Source organism: Brassica rapa, chromosome A08 (genome assembly GCF_000309985.2).
Source record: "Brassica rapa cultivar Chiifu-401-42 chromosome A08, CAAS_Brap_v3.01, whole genome shotgun sequence".
NCBI lineage: Eukaryota > Viridiplantae > Streptophyta > Magnoliopsida > Brassicales > Brassicaceae > Brassica > Brassica rapa.
Genome location: NC_024802.2, coordinates 14,499,200 through 14,513,323, shown reverse-complemented (window position 1 = coordinate 14,513,323; position 14,124 = coordinate 14,499,200). Strand labels below are relative to the sequence as shown.

General features: G+C 33.4%; 2 protein-coding genes across 2 annotated transcripts; both read left to right on the top strand.

Moving 5' to 3' along the window:
• The first annotated feature begins 1,549 nt into the window (after positions 1–1,549).
• Positions 1,550–7,766, top strand: LOC103834688 (villin-4). The gene is made up of 22 exons (XM_009110754.3): positions 1,550–1,883; positions 2,546–2,656; positions 2,751–2,850; positions 2,933–3,001; positions 3,082–3,318; positions 3,388–3,565; positions 3,645–3,777; positions 3,865–4,027; positions 4,112–4,259; positions 4,349–4,605; positions 4,680–4,748; positions 4,832–4,900; positions 4,986–5,123; positions 5,230–5,358; positions 5,436–5,583; positions 5,670–5,821; positions 5,911–6,039; positions 6,131–6,196; positions 6,289–6,628; positions 6,723–6,964; positions 7,042–7,189; positions 7,274–7,766. Exons 2-21 carry the CDS (start codon positions 2,601–2,603, stop codon positions 7,153–7,155), a joined length of 2,937 nt encoding a protein of 978 aa, XP_009109002.1. The 5' UTR covers positions 1,550–1,883; positions 2,546–2,600; the 3' UTR covers positions 7,156–7,189; positions 7,274–7,766.
• Positions 7,767–9,519: 1,753 nt separating this feature from the next.
• Positions 9,520–14,072, top strand: LOC103834687 (transcription factor bHLH146). The gene has a single exon (XM_033276670.1). The coding sequence runs from the start codon at positions 13,451–13,453 to the stop codon at positions 13,931–13,933; it is 483 nt and encodes a 160-aa protein (XP_033132561.1). The 5' UTR covers positions 9,520–13,450; the 3' UTR covers positions 13,934–14,072.
• The last annotated feature ends 52 nt before the right edge of the window (positions 14,073–14,124 follow it).

Sequence of the window (14,124 nt, the reverse complement as noted above, 5' to 3'; positions counted from 1 at the left end):
AAGAGCCGACATCCTTGCCAAAGGAGCTCGACTCCAGAACTCAGTTTTTTCCCATGTAAACTCTTTGATTCCGACATGGTTAGCTTCAAAAGCTAACATATTCGTCTTGAATTAATAAAGCATGGTGTTTGTCGTAAAAAAAAAGTATACATGAATAAGGTGGAAAAAACTTAAGGCTTCGAATGTTTACAATCGCCCTGTCCCGCACCGCAGTTAACAGTAACAAAAATCTCTATATATACCATATATCTATACGTTTTTATAACTGTTAAAACCGCACCGCAATTGAACCGTTTGTCCCGCACCGCTCAAACCGCAGTCACCATTCGGAGCCTTAATCGGTGAAAACACTCAACACAAAACTTCTGTTCATTTCGGTCCCATATAAGCGCTGGCACGAACATGTAAAGGTTATGCTAAAGTTTAATCTATTATTCATTACGTAATAAGTATGTGTGTTTCTGTGATTATCTATAGTTGTGGTCTTCGTTGACGTGTAGTCGAAAATTTTCATCACTAATCTAAAAGATGACTGAACTGGATTACATCATTTAACATTTTACCAAAAAAAGAAAAAAAAAACTGGATTACATCACACCACAACTACGTTTTAAACTAAACTAGTTTAGGTAATTAGCAATTTTCAATTCAAATAAACAATTTATACATGCAATTATAAAATAACTTAAGGAAGTCAATTATACAATGTTTCTTAACCTTTATGAGAAATTCCAAGAAATTAAACTAAAGATTTTAAAATTAAACTTAAGGAAGTCAATTATACAATTATTTTGCTTTCACACATTATAAATCTAATTTAAATATAGTTATACATATATTAAAGATGTCAATTATCAAATGTTTCTTAATATTTGTAAGAACTGCAAAAGAACCGGTAATTATGAATTGGAGGAAATACTTTTCTAAGATAATAATAAAACCCCAACAAAGAAAAATACCCTAAGGAAGTTAATTCATCAAACTTCTCCTTCTTTCTTTCTTTCTCCCAATTCATGGAAATAATAATTCTCAAAAAAAATTCATGAAGATAATCCATTTCTAATAAATCATTAAAAAAGAGAGAGAGAGAGACCTTTTGTTTTGTTCTTTTATTTTTGTGCATGTGTTTTATTTTAGTGCTTAATTCTGATGTTAGGAACTTATGATTAATATTAGACGTTTCATACATCAACTTTACTCAGGTTCCCTATTTAGTAACGGCATTAAGAGAATAAAGTCTGAAAATATAAACTTGATGGAAATATTCTAACTTCTTACCTCTAAAAGGAAAAGAATAAATAAAAAAAGGAGATGTGACCAAATTTATTAGTGAATAGTTACATAAATGTAGAGTTAATGGTTTTTAGTTCCAAACTCTAAAAACACACAGTTAAATTAAATATTTTTCATTACAAAATGATTAAAAATTTGCTGGCATTTTTTGTGTGTCTAAACCTGAATCAAAACATTGATGAATTATAAAAAAATAAATTTACGTCTTTCTCCTAAAGTCTAATCTTTTTTTTTGTTGACTACTCTGTTTTTTGTTTTTGGGTGAAGAATCAAAAGAGTTTTAACAAGGGTGATGGGGTTGTCTTGTGAGTTAGTGATAAGCACGCCTGGCTTCTCATCATTCCCTCCAACCTCTCTCTCTCTTAAAAATTGTTACTTTCTCTCTCTAAAAGACTTCAATTGTTAATCAGCTTCTCTCTCTAGATAAAGCGTTCACTTCTCTCTCTCTCTGTTACTTTTTCCTCTGCCTCTGTTCATATCTTGCGTCTTCTCCTATTGAAAGGAAACAACTTTGACTAAAAAGATTGTCTATTTTTTTTTGCAATTATTTCTCATCAGATTGGATCTGGGCTTGGAGCTGAGTAGCGTAGGTAAGTACATGTTCCATGTTTTAATCTTGTATCTGAAAATTTTCAGTTTCTGGGTTCTGTTGTAGATTTGGCTTATTCCTAAGAGTTGTAGTGATCTGATTGGGGAAGTATATGGTTTTTGTTTCTTGCAAATGTTTAGTTTAATTAGTGAAATGGATTTGTAGAGTTATAAATTCTTGAGCTTTCTGATGATGGAGATGTTGGGTTTGGTGAGAGATATGATGATGTTTGAATAGAAAGGTTCTTCCTTTTTATTTTTTTCCTCAGGTGGTCTCTCTGCCTTGGTTTCATCTGTTTGTTTTGTGTGGGGAATTGCAAAATTACATTAACTCTATTTCCAATGTAACATAAATTTGAGAGTTTATTGCTTTTTGGGATTACCTGAGAGATAACGGCTTTACATTTTTTGACTGATTTTGACTTGAGATGATGTTGACCGGTTTGGATTCTGAAGTTGTATATATTTCAATTCATCACACCACTTTGTTTCTGGTTTCTCTTCTACTCATCAGCTGAATACAATCAATATTATTTTCTTCAGCTTTAGTTTAGTTTTTGTCTGAGATGAAATGTGTTCTTGGATTGTTCTTGATTGAACTGGTTTGCATTTTTGTAGATTCTTGAATACTTTTATTTACCCTTAGTTGATGGTTGCCTCATAGGTTTCTTAGTATTCTCTATCGCTGCGGGGAAAGGAGTGGTAAAAACTGCTTAAGCATGTCTGTTTCCATGAGAGATTTGGATCCAGCTTTCCAAGGAGCTGGACAAAAAGCGTATCCTTCAAACTCGAATCTCTTACTCTAGTCTTCTTTAGCTCCTTTGATTTCAAATCATTTCGGTTTTTGTCCACCTTAACGGTAACTTTAGCGGTATTGAAGTATGGCGTATAGAGAATTTCAGCCCTGCACCCATTCCTAAGTCCTCCATTGGGAAGTTTTTCACCGGAGACTCTTACATAGTACTGAAGGTAACTAATAAGGCTTAGCAACTACTTTTCTTACTGCCGTTTTACTCGGGCTTGGCTGAAGTATTCTACTCCTGGTGATCAGACAACGGCGTTGAAAACAGGTGCTTTGCGCCATGATATCCATTACTGGCTTGGTAAAGATACCTCTCAGGTAAAGCACTCTTTTAACATTACCTTTTATCTGAATGAACAGAGAACTTTGAGAGATGCTGATGGTTTTTTAAAAACTAGGATGAAGCTGGGACTGCTGCAGTTAAGACGGTTGAATTAGATGCAGCTCTAGGAGGTCGTGCGGTCCAATATCGAGAAGTTCAAGGCCACGAAACCGAGAAATTTTTGTCGTACTTTAAGCCATGTATCATACCTCAAGAAGGTGGTGTAGCTTCAGGATTCAAACACGTGGAAGCTGAAGAGCATATCACCCGCTTGTTCGTCTGCAGAGGAAAACATGTTGTTCATGTCAAAGAGGCAAGTCTCACATTGCTCCTTTGATCTCACTTTGTGGGTCACACACTAACGGTCTGAACTGTTTCACAGGTTCCGTTTGCTAGGAGTTCTTTAAACCATGACGGTATATATATTCTTGACACAAAGTCCAAGATTTTCCAATTCAATGGATCAAACTCAAGTATCCAAGAGAGAGCAAAAGCATTGGAAGTGGTTCAATACATCAAAGATACTTACCATGATGGCACATGTGAAGTTGCTACCGTTGGTTAGTGAGCCCATCGGTTTAAGTATCTTTACAATCTCTTTGCTTTGGTCTCTAATTTGCATATGTGTAACATTTGTAGAGGATGGGAGACTTATGGCTGATGCTGAGAGTGGAGAGTTTTGGGGTTTCTTTGGTGGTTTCGCTCCTCTACCTAGAAAAACAGCTAATGATGAAGACAAAACTTACAACTCAGATATCACAAAATTATTTTGGTAATATCATCTTCTTGTTGTAATAATTCATATGTTTGAACCCCATAATGCTTCAACTGAACACAGTTTTCTTATCTGAAAATGAAGTGTGGAGAAGGGACAAGCAAATCCTGTTGAAGGAGATTCTTTGAAAAGAGAGATGCTGGATACAAGCAAGTGTTACATTCTTGATTGTGGACTCGAAGTGTTTGTTTGGATGGGTAGAACCACATCTCTTGATGATAGAAAAGTTGCAAGTGGAGCAGCAGAAGTAAGTTTTTTTTCTTTATCAAATCTAAAGAAAGTCTTACAATCTCTTTGTTGTGGGTATGCTGATGTTAGAAGAATCATGCAGGAAATGATTCGTTCATCTGAACGACCCAAATCGCAAATGATCCGGATAATAGAAGGGTTTGAAACCGTGACATTCAGATCAAAGTTTGATACCTGGACTCAAGAAACTAATACAACCGTGTCAGAGGATGGTAGAGGCAGAGTTGCTGGTCAGTAAATTTATATTCAAAATTTAGATAATGATTCTAAATATTTACTAGCAGCTGAAAATGTTTTATCGTTATTGAATGTTTTGTAGCACTTTTGCAACGACAAGGAGTGAATGTGAGAGGGCTAATGAAAGCTGCTCCACCTAAAGAAGAGCCTCAAGCTTTCATTGATTGCACGGGGAATCTGCAGGTTTGGCGTGTGAATGGTCAGGAAAAGGTTCTCCTTCAAGCTGCTGATCATTCGAAGTTCTACAGTGGAGATTGCTATGTTTTCCAGTACTCTTATCCTGGAGAAGAAAAGGAAGAAGTTCTTATAGGAACTTGGTTCGGCAAGCAAAGTGTGGAGGTGAGCTCTCCAGTTAACAAAAGTAAGATCTCGCATGTTCCTGTCACATATATTCTGTTTGTGATCATGTGTAGGAAGAAAGAGCTTCTGCAGTCTCGATGGCGAGCAAAATGGTTGAGTCAATGAAGTTTGTGCCAGCCCAAGTAATCTTCATCTGCAGTTATTCCAAAAGTCTATGCTTGTTGGCTTTATCCTTTTCTGAATATTTTCATTCTCATGTCTTTAGGCTCGCATCTATGAAGGAAAAGAACCTCTTCAGTTCTTTGTGATTATGCAAAGCTTTATAGTTTTCAAGGTTTGGCGAAAATGCACTTTCATTCAGCTGTTTTGTTTTTAATCAACCATGTTCTCGTTTATAAACATGGCTCAATCATTACCAGGGTGGTATTAGCAGTGGATATAAGAAGTACATAGCAGAGAAAGAAGTTGATGAGGATACATACAATGAGAATGGTCTTGCTCTATTCCGCATTCAAGGGTCTGGTCCTGAAAATATGCAAGCAATACAAGTTGACCCGGTATGTATCATTTCCCATTCTTTGTCCTTTTTAGAAATCTTACACTTTTGATATCACACAACTAAATCTCCATGGCTTCTAATATATTGTTGGTATACTTCAACAGGTTGCTTCATCACTGAACTCCTCATACTGTTACATACTACATAATGATTCTTCTGTCTTTACTTGGATTGGGAATCTAGCAACCTCAACTGACCAGGAACTCGTTGAGAGACAGCTTGATCTTATTAAGGTAAGATAAGTTTTTCTTTAATTGCTATAAGCATAGACTCACAAATGCATCTGTTATGTTTATTTCTTTCTGTTCAGCCAAACCTTCAGACTAGAGCACAAAAGGAAGGTTCAGAATCAGAACAGTTCTGGGAGTTATTAGGAGGCAAAACCGAATATAGGAGCCAAAAGCTCACAAAAGAACCAGAGAGTGACCCTCACTTGTTCTCTTGCTCGTTCACTAAAGGTACAGAAGATCATATATGTTTTCATAAATTATTTAAGCCTAAGCTGATATATGCACACAATGACTCTGTTTCTTTTTCTTTTCAGACATTCTGAAAGTGACAGAGATCTATAACTTCACTCAAGATGACTTGATGACCGAAGATATATTTATTGTTGACTGTCACTCAGAGATCTTTGTCTGGGTTGGCCAAGAAGTAGCCCCCAAGAACAAGTTGCAAGCTTTAACTATTGGAGAGGTCAGGTTTCTTAGATACAATTGCAAACAAAACCCTTACCTAGCTCTTGAGAGTATAAGTTTCTCAAGTATACCTTTTGTTTCTTTTAGAAATTCATAGAGAAAGATTCTCTCCTGGAAAAGTTATCCCCTGAAGCTCCTATATATGTGATCATGGAAGGTGGTGAGCCAAGTTTCTTCACCCGGTTTTTCACTTCTTGGGATTCCTCTAAATCAGCTGTAAGTATTGAACACTTCAATTGATATCTATTAGAAGTAAAACAAAGTGTTAAAACATTCTTGTTTTGTTTTGTTTTGTTTTGTTTTGCAGATGCATGGAAACTCATTCCAAAGAAAACTCAGAATTGTCAAAAATGGTGGAGCTCCAGTTGCAGAAGTAATGACACTCCTCATGCTTTTCCTTTTAATTGATTCTTCTTCTGAAAATGTTTTGTTATTTATCTCTTCTGTTGTTTCTTTGATGAGTAGAAACCGAAACGGAGAACTCCAGCTTCATATAGTGGACGAGCCAGCGTTCCTGACAAGTCCCAGCAGCGGACGAGAAGCATGTCGTTTAGTCCAGAGAGGGTTCGCGTGAGGGGAAGATCTCCAGCGTTCAATGCACTGGCAGCAACATTTGAGAGCCAAAATGCAAGAAACCTCTCAACTCCTCCGCCAGTAGTTAGAAAACTTTACCCCAGATCTGTCACTCCTGATTCATCAAAGCTTGCTCCCAAGTCTTCAGCCATTGCTTCTCGTAGTGCCCTTTTCGAACAACGGTTAAAAACACCTCCCCAAGAACAACCTTCAGTTTCAAAACCACCCAAAGGTAGTGTATATTGGTTTAGAGATTCATCTCGCTTCTTATGTATTTTGCTTTTCTGTATGTATTGTTGACATTTTGAACTTTATTGGGCATGAAGGGAGCCCGAAGACACCTGAGTCTCCAGCTCCAGAATCCGGCTCAAAAGGGAAGGAAGAGAAGAAGGAAAATGACAAGGAGGAGGAGGAGAAATCAATGAGCAGCAGGATAGGATCTCTGACGATTCAAGAAGATGCTAAAGAAGGAGTGGAAGATGAAGAAGACTTACCAGCTCACCCATATGAACGTCTCAAGACAACTTCATCTGATCCTGTCTCAGACATTGATGTAACAAGGAGAGAGGTATGTTCATACCAACAAACAAGTGAGAAAGTTTTCTATGGAAAGAAGATCTTTACTGTTCTTGGTCTCTGTTATAGGCTTACCTTTCACCAGAGGAGTTCAAAGAGAAGTTTGGTATGACTAAAGAAGCTTTCTACAAGCTGCCTAAATGGAAACAAAACAAATTCAAGATGGCTGTTCAACTCTTTTGAGATATAATCCTTCTTCTTCTCCATCAAAAGCACGGTAACACACAAACACAGAACATAAAACATCTATTCATACATAGAAATTGAAGTTTTGTTTGTGGTTTTTCTTTCTTTGTTTCAGCGATTAAGAGGAGAAGATTCAAGGGACAGTGTCAGTGCATTTTAAGCTGTTTCTGCTCCCCATGAGAGGCTTAATAACATTTGTTTATGGCTTGTTCAAAAAAAACAACCCAAATCAGTTCATTTTCCTTCTTTTTTTCTCCTTCAATCTTTCACCTTTGCTTTCATCATCTACTTGTTTGTCTCTCTTCCAAATTTCTCCTTTTTTTTTCTTTTCAAAGTGTGATGGGTTGAGGTTAGTTTGTTTCTTACTCAGGTCACAGGGTTTGGCCTTGAGTCTTTGATTTATTTATTCTTGGGGTTATTTTGCTTCCAAATTAAGGAAATTTGGTTGCAAAATAGAGACTTCATTAAAACAAATAGAGACTGTCGAAGTTGAGAGCTGGGTGTTTTTTGTGTGTACAGAAAAGTTTACAAACTAAATTGTGTTACGTTATATTAAATGCTTGTTTAATTTCAGGTTATTACAATTAAATAACTTTATCATAGTTACAGAAATACTGCTTGTTGACGTGAGGTGTGCTCTTATATATAAAATAACTTATATATTAATTGAGAAACATTACAACATTATTTTGTATTTCACGAAAATGAAATTTAAAATTTTTAGAAAAATAAGTTTGTACATTTTAATTTATATTATATTTTTTATTAAATTAACTACCAAACTGATAAATAGTATACAAAATAATATTCTCGTACTTTCCTTAAATAAAAATTACGAAATTACCTAATATGATTAACGTATATAAGACAATCAATGATTATGAATAATAAATATTTGATAATAATTTTTGTATCTTAGTTCTTTTTGTTTAATTTTATATTATTAAAAGATATTCAACAACCACATTGATCATATGATGAAAAATTAACTTTCTTCTTATATGTTATATTTTAAATTTTTAAAACGACTATAAATTACTAAAAATGTTAAATGTCTCACACTAAAAATTTGTGATCAATAGTTTAACTTTTTGGTAATAACAAGATACAAATGATCATAAATCGTATGAATATGATACTCTTATTTACTAGACATTCATATTATATATTAATATAGTTTAAAATTAAACTATATAACATAGAAAAATACTTAAATATGATAATTTCTAAATTTGCATTGAAAATGTATTTAAACCTTAATATTTTAATTTTCAAATTTGTATTAAAAAAATCGCATATGAGAAATTTTTTGTTTATCATGAATATGAATTCTCAACAATAAATATTCATATTAAAATATACTATATATCTATGTTTATGTTATATACCATATAAAATAAATAAAATGATTATTCAGTTTTATTTACCAAAAAATATTGTAAATAAATAAGATGTATTGTTTTGATTTATGTTTTTACTCTAATTTAATTATATACATAATACGTAAAAGAATACAAATAAATAATAATAGATAAAAAATGAGTTTTATATATAATATTTCTGTGCAATTGTGCGGGTTTTAAGCTAGTTAGTTACTGCAGTCAAACCACTTGTGCTTGTAACTGAAGGTTTGACTCGCAATTGGTTAACTCTTAAACAACGGAGTGAAATTTAAAATGTAGATAACTAAACGAAATTTAAAATGTACATAACTACGTTTAGTTATCTAATTTAGAGCTTGATTGGTTTTCCCGCTATCACCCGCAAACGCAGCTTTTGCGATTGGTAGCGGTTGACAGCGTTTCGAAACAATCATACAAACCGCTACAAATCGTTTCAAACCGCTCCGAACCTCTTAAAATCAAAAGCTGGTTCCAGCTAGCGTTTGCGGTTGCGGGCGGTTGCGGGAGGATAATTTTTTTTTTCTTTTTTTTTTAAAAACCATATAAATACAAAAATAAAAATAAAAATAAAAATTTTAAAATGGAATTATAAAAATACTAAAAGATATCTATTATATTTTAATTAATATTATAAAATTTTAAAATAAAAATATTTTCTATAATTTTAAAAATTTAAAACTATAACTTTGAAAATATAATTTACATATTTATTATAATATTATGATTTTTGATATTTTTATAATTATATAAAATGTAAATATTGTTAATTTATTATTTAACTGCTGCTGTATTTGGTAGTTAACCAGTCATAAGTATCCCGCAAACGCACCAATTTCTAACCGCAGAACCAGTCGTACAAATCTCTTAAAACCGCTAGAAACCGCAACCACCCGCATCCGTAAACGCCCGCAGCCGCAACCGCAACCGCTGCGTTTGAACCAGTCAGACCCTTAGTGAAAGTTTATGGTTATTTATATATTTATTTATTATCTTCACAGAATCTTGTCATGCCCACTAGCATTTTGATATTTTGATTGACCGACCAAAACACTAGCATGTTGATATTTTCATAGACCGACCAAAACAAAAGAGAAAACAAATCTTTTCTTTTTACTCAGAAAACCCAAATCTCCTATTTGTTTTTTTTTTGTATAATTTAGTTCCTTTTGGGCAAAACAAAAAAAACTTCCATGTTACTTTACTATACATGTTAAGAGAAAAGAGTTAAAAGGAGGAAAAGATGTGAAAGAGGATGAGACTCGTAGTTGCAATTCCTACCAAATAAGTAATCTTTACTGTGTTTTTCTTGTCCTTTTCTATAATTTTTATTTCATTATTTGTACTGCCAAAAGTTTTTTATATATATGGAAGTTCTTGCTAAAAAGGTTTGCCATTATAATTATTTTGCTTCCTTTTTTATTATTTCGGAACATTATGTCAACTGCTGCAATATATATATATATATATATATATCAATTATCTCTTGTTTTTAGTTAGAAATGTAAGCTTGTGTTATCAATGACTAGTTACAAACATTGAAACAAATAACTAGTATAAAACACTAAACGAGCTAGAAAACCCACCAAAACAAGTTAACATATTTACAACTAACGTACATATATATAAATCAATGTTTGGCTTCCTGCAAGGTTTGCTATCCTTCTTCCTCTAATCATCGAGTCTAGAGCTTTATATATAAGTTTGAGGATATTATCAATACCTAGCTACTCCTGCAATGTCACGAAAAATCCAACATTCGAGGCAACAAGGTAAACTCCACCTTCTTATGGTAAACATTAATAGTTGAGAACAGAGATTGGTTTTCTAAAGATTTCAGAGCAGTCTGGCGGATAGCGTCGGTTAAGTGGGCGAGCGAAATTAGATTTATAATGTTTGAATTAGGAAAATTTTGGTTGAATTAAACTTGTAACCGAAATTGAAATTCCGGTCTAACCGGTTGATTTATAATATTCAGTATAAAAAAATAGTTTAAAAAAAATACAAATCAACAAATCTAAACGCTATCAATAAAACAACAGTAACAGTATACGATAAAAAAAGGGGGGCACATGGTAATGCAAAATGGTCGGGAAAGGAGTATAAAAATCATTATATATCAGTTGTATATGTCTTGTTGTAATCTCGCAGTTTAATATTCAACCTCCTTTGGAAAGTAAACTCTTCGTAATACTAAAATATTGATCACGATCACTAAGAAGGGATATTACACTTGAGATATGTAGAGCAACGTTTTGTAAGAAAAAAGTGTTAGTGAGTGCACGTGCTAACGCGGGGACATTGGTGAAAAAGCTCCAAACTAACAATAAAAACAAAACACTCGAATTCAAACCCTACCCACATGAGATGTGTCCCTCCCAAATTCCAAGCCATATCTTTTCTCCTCTATCTGGGTCCGCTTTTTTAACCATTATTATCGCTTACATTTTTACGTAGTTTAACTAATTAAAATGCTATTATATAAGAAAACAAAATTGAATAACAGCGCGAACAAGTCATAATATGCCATTTACAATATTCGATATCAGTCTTTACAGACCTGACAAATTTATTCTGACAGTTTTGTACAATTTCTTTGTGGTTAATTCATTCGGACATAATAGTTCTGTATTTAAATATTAGTTGCATTGGTTGTATTCGCTGTATCTTATTTTTTAGTATAAGGATATTAGTATTGAATGGTTACTATTCTTGTCTTTACCTAGCTTGGTTGTGTAATTGGAGGAAAGCATACATTTATTTCTGTCAATGTTTTCAACGTGAGTTGTTGAAATAGTTACGGTTGAAAACCATTAAGCAAAATTCCAAGAAACTTTGGTAATAATATGGTTTATTGTTCAATGTCTATTTCATATAACAATCTAGTATAATATTGTGTCAATGAGTACAAATGCTTCGACATCTGGTTTATTTAACGGCTTACTGATTTGGTGATTTGTCACTTTTGCCTTAACAACACTAGTTGCTATTACAATCCCGTGTTTCAAACCACTGTATCTGCTCTTTGATTCCTTTTGCATCACTTCACTTTTTAGTGTGATTTACACCAGGTTAAAAGACTTTTCCACGTTAGTTATTTAAGTGTGAATGTTGGTTCTACTATTATTTATGTTTCGTCGCTTGGTATTATAGCTGTGTTTTAGCCATCTTTGCTTTGTTATTGTTTAGTTCAAACAAATTTTCTTTCGATGGAGTATGATCTTTTTATAAAAGTAAGGTTTTGACCAAAAAACAATCTAGTATACATAAGGTAATTTGAATAAAGTAATCGAAGCATCTAGATGGTTAGCGTAAACACATGTTGTTCACGTTTAATCAAAGATTATGGGATTGCAGTCAAATATAATAGAAAGCATCGCATTCTAACGAAAATAAGAATACTCAAAAGAGCTAGAAGCAAAATTGGATTTCCTTGGCGGATTAATTAATAATCTACTAACCCTTGACTTTTTCTGCGGTTGGATAAAGAGCACAACAAAACCAATAGGAGAACATTCAATTTTTGCTGTTAACATCAAAAGCTAGTAATGTATGTATTGCATGTTTTATCGTTAAGAGACAACTTATAGTGTCTATCAACCGACCATGTTTAGTAATTTCTCAGACTATTATTTGGACATTTCATTTAATATTTACTTTGTTAGAACTAAATAGTTGTTCTGCAGATAGAGTTAAAACGAAAAGCATATGAATAAATTATTCTCAATATAGTTACCTTTTTATCAACATAAACTATACTCTGTAAATCTCACAAGATGGAAGACATGTATTAGTAATACCTAAAGTCCTTTAAAAATCATTCAAAATCCAGCTAATGACCATTGTTTTATCTTAACTTGAACTATTAAGTTTGTATACGCCACATTAGTCACAGTAGCAAATAAAAGTCAAATTCGGATGTATCTTGACGTTTTGCACCTCAGATAACCGGTTGAACTACTATTATTGATTTATAATCAAATTTCCAGCAAAAGTTATCAACTGCTTTTAGCTAGAAAAAATCAAAACAAAAAAAAAGTAACCATCTGCATCCCAAATTTATATCAAAAGAATGCAAAAAAAATTGGATTATACTGACCAAACCAAATTCATCACACGTGCAAAAATATAAAGGGTCAAATGTAATATATGAGGGAGATTTAGATTATGTACGTAATATTGGTAGGAATTACTTTAGTTTGATCCAAATTAGGGAAATCCAAGGACACATGCATATATACATATACCAAGTGGTGTGCAGTGTGTGGGTATGAGAGTGAGAGAGGGCTATGAAGAGAGGAACATGTGAAGGCATTAAGAGATGGTGGGGTTTGTATTGATGTCTTGTTCTTGGAATGGAGCCACATGGTAAGAGGGACTCTCAAAGCACCTATCTTAGGGGTAGTTGTGATGCAGCCAAATAAGAGCCTTTGCATGTGACTCCATGTGTTTTTTCCTCCCTCGCCTTTTTTATATTGCCTTCTTCTTCTCTTATATAGAATCTATATAATTACCTTCATGTAATATATATAATATTCTTTATTGGGATATTCTACATCCTTGTCTTTTTCGCTTATACTTTGAAAACAATAAAAGAATATTATTACATTCTTTCAATAGTTTTAAGATTTTTTTTTTAAGAAATAGTTTTAAGAAAATATTACATATTTGTTTTCTTGTATATGAAAACATATTACCTCATATATGTATATACAACGAAAACTAATTTCAAAATATGATCCACAAAATTACTTTTACATCATCAGCCAATGTTACATACAAACAAACCTAGGACCCACTCTTATCTTTCTCTCTTTCACATATTCTAAGTTTGCTATATATGTAAGCTTATCCCTTTAAACTTTCCTTTGTAGCAAGAATAACTTTTTCATATGGAGAGGCAAATCATGAACAACAAGAAACGACTATTCTCTGTTGAACCAACCAAACTATCCCCTAGTGAAGTTTTCACAAGGAAATACACAAGCCACTTAGTTCCTGCACTCAAGAAGCTCAACATGGACAAGAACCCTTCACCAATCAACCAACTAACCGTGAAGCATGAAGTAGACAAGGCTTTGGCTTTGTCTGCTCAAGAATTTGCATGGAGCGGTTTCTTGCTACAGAAGCTATCCTCCTCGAACAATCCAACCACTACTACAAGTTCTTCTTCCAATGGAACTCGGATTCTAGAAGGAGCCTGTAAAGAAGACGAAGATGGAGAGATAGAGGAGAAACTGAGTGAACTACAGAAGCTTTTGCCAGGTGGAGAAGAGATGAATGTGGAAGAAATGTTGAGTGAGATTGGCAATTACATTAAATGTCTTGAGTTACAGACGATTGCTCTTAAGTCGATTGTTCAAGATACTACTTGAATTTTAGTTTTTGCCTCTGTATAATTTTTAGTTTGTTTTTATGTTCTGTCTTTAAACTAAAGTCATCTATGTCTGTTTTAATTCTCTCATTTTCTTTAAGAACGAGAGCATATGTATTAATATTATAGTGGTTTTATTTTCTTCTCTTATGGTTAATGAATAAACAATTGTGTGAATCGATCAAAATCTGA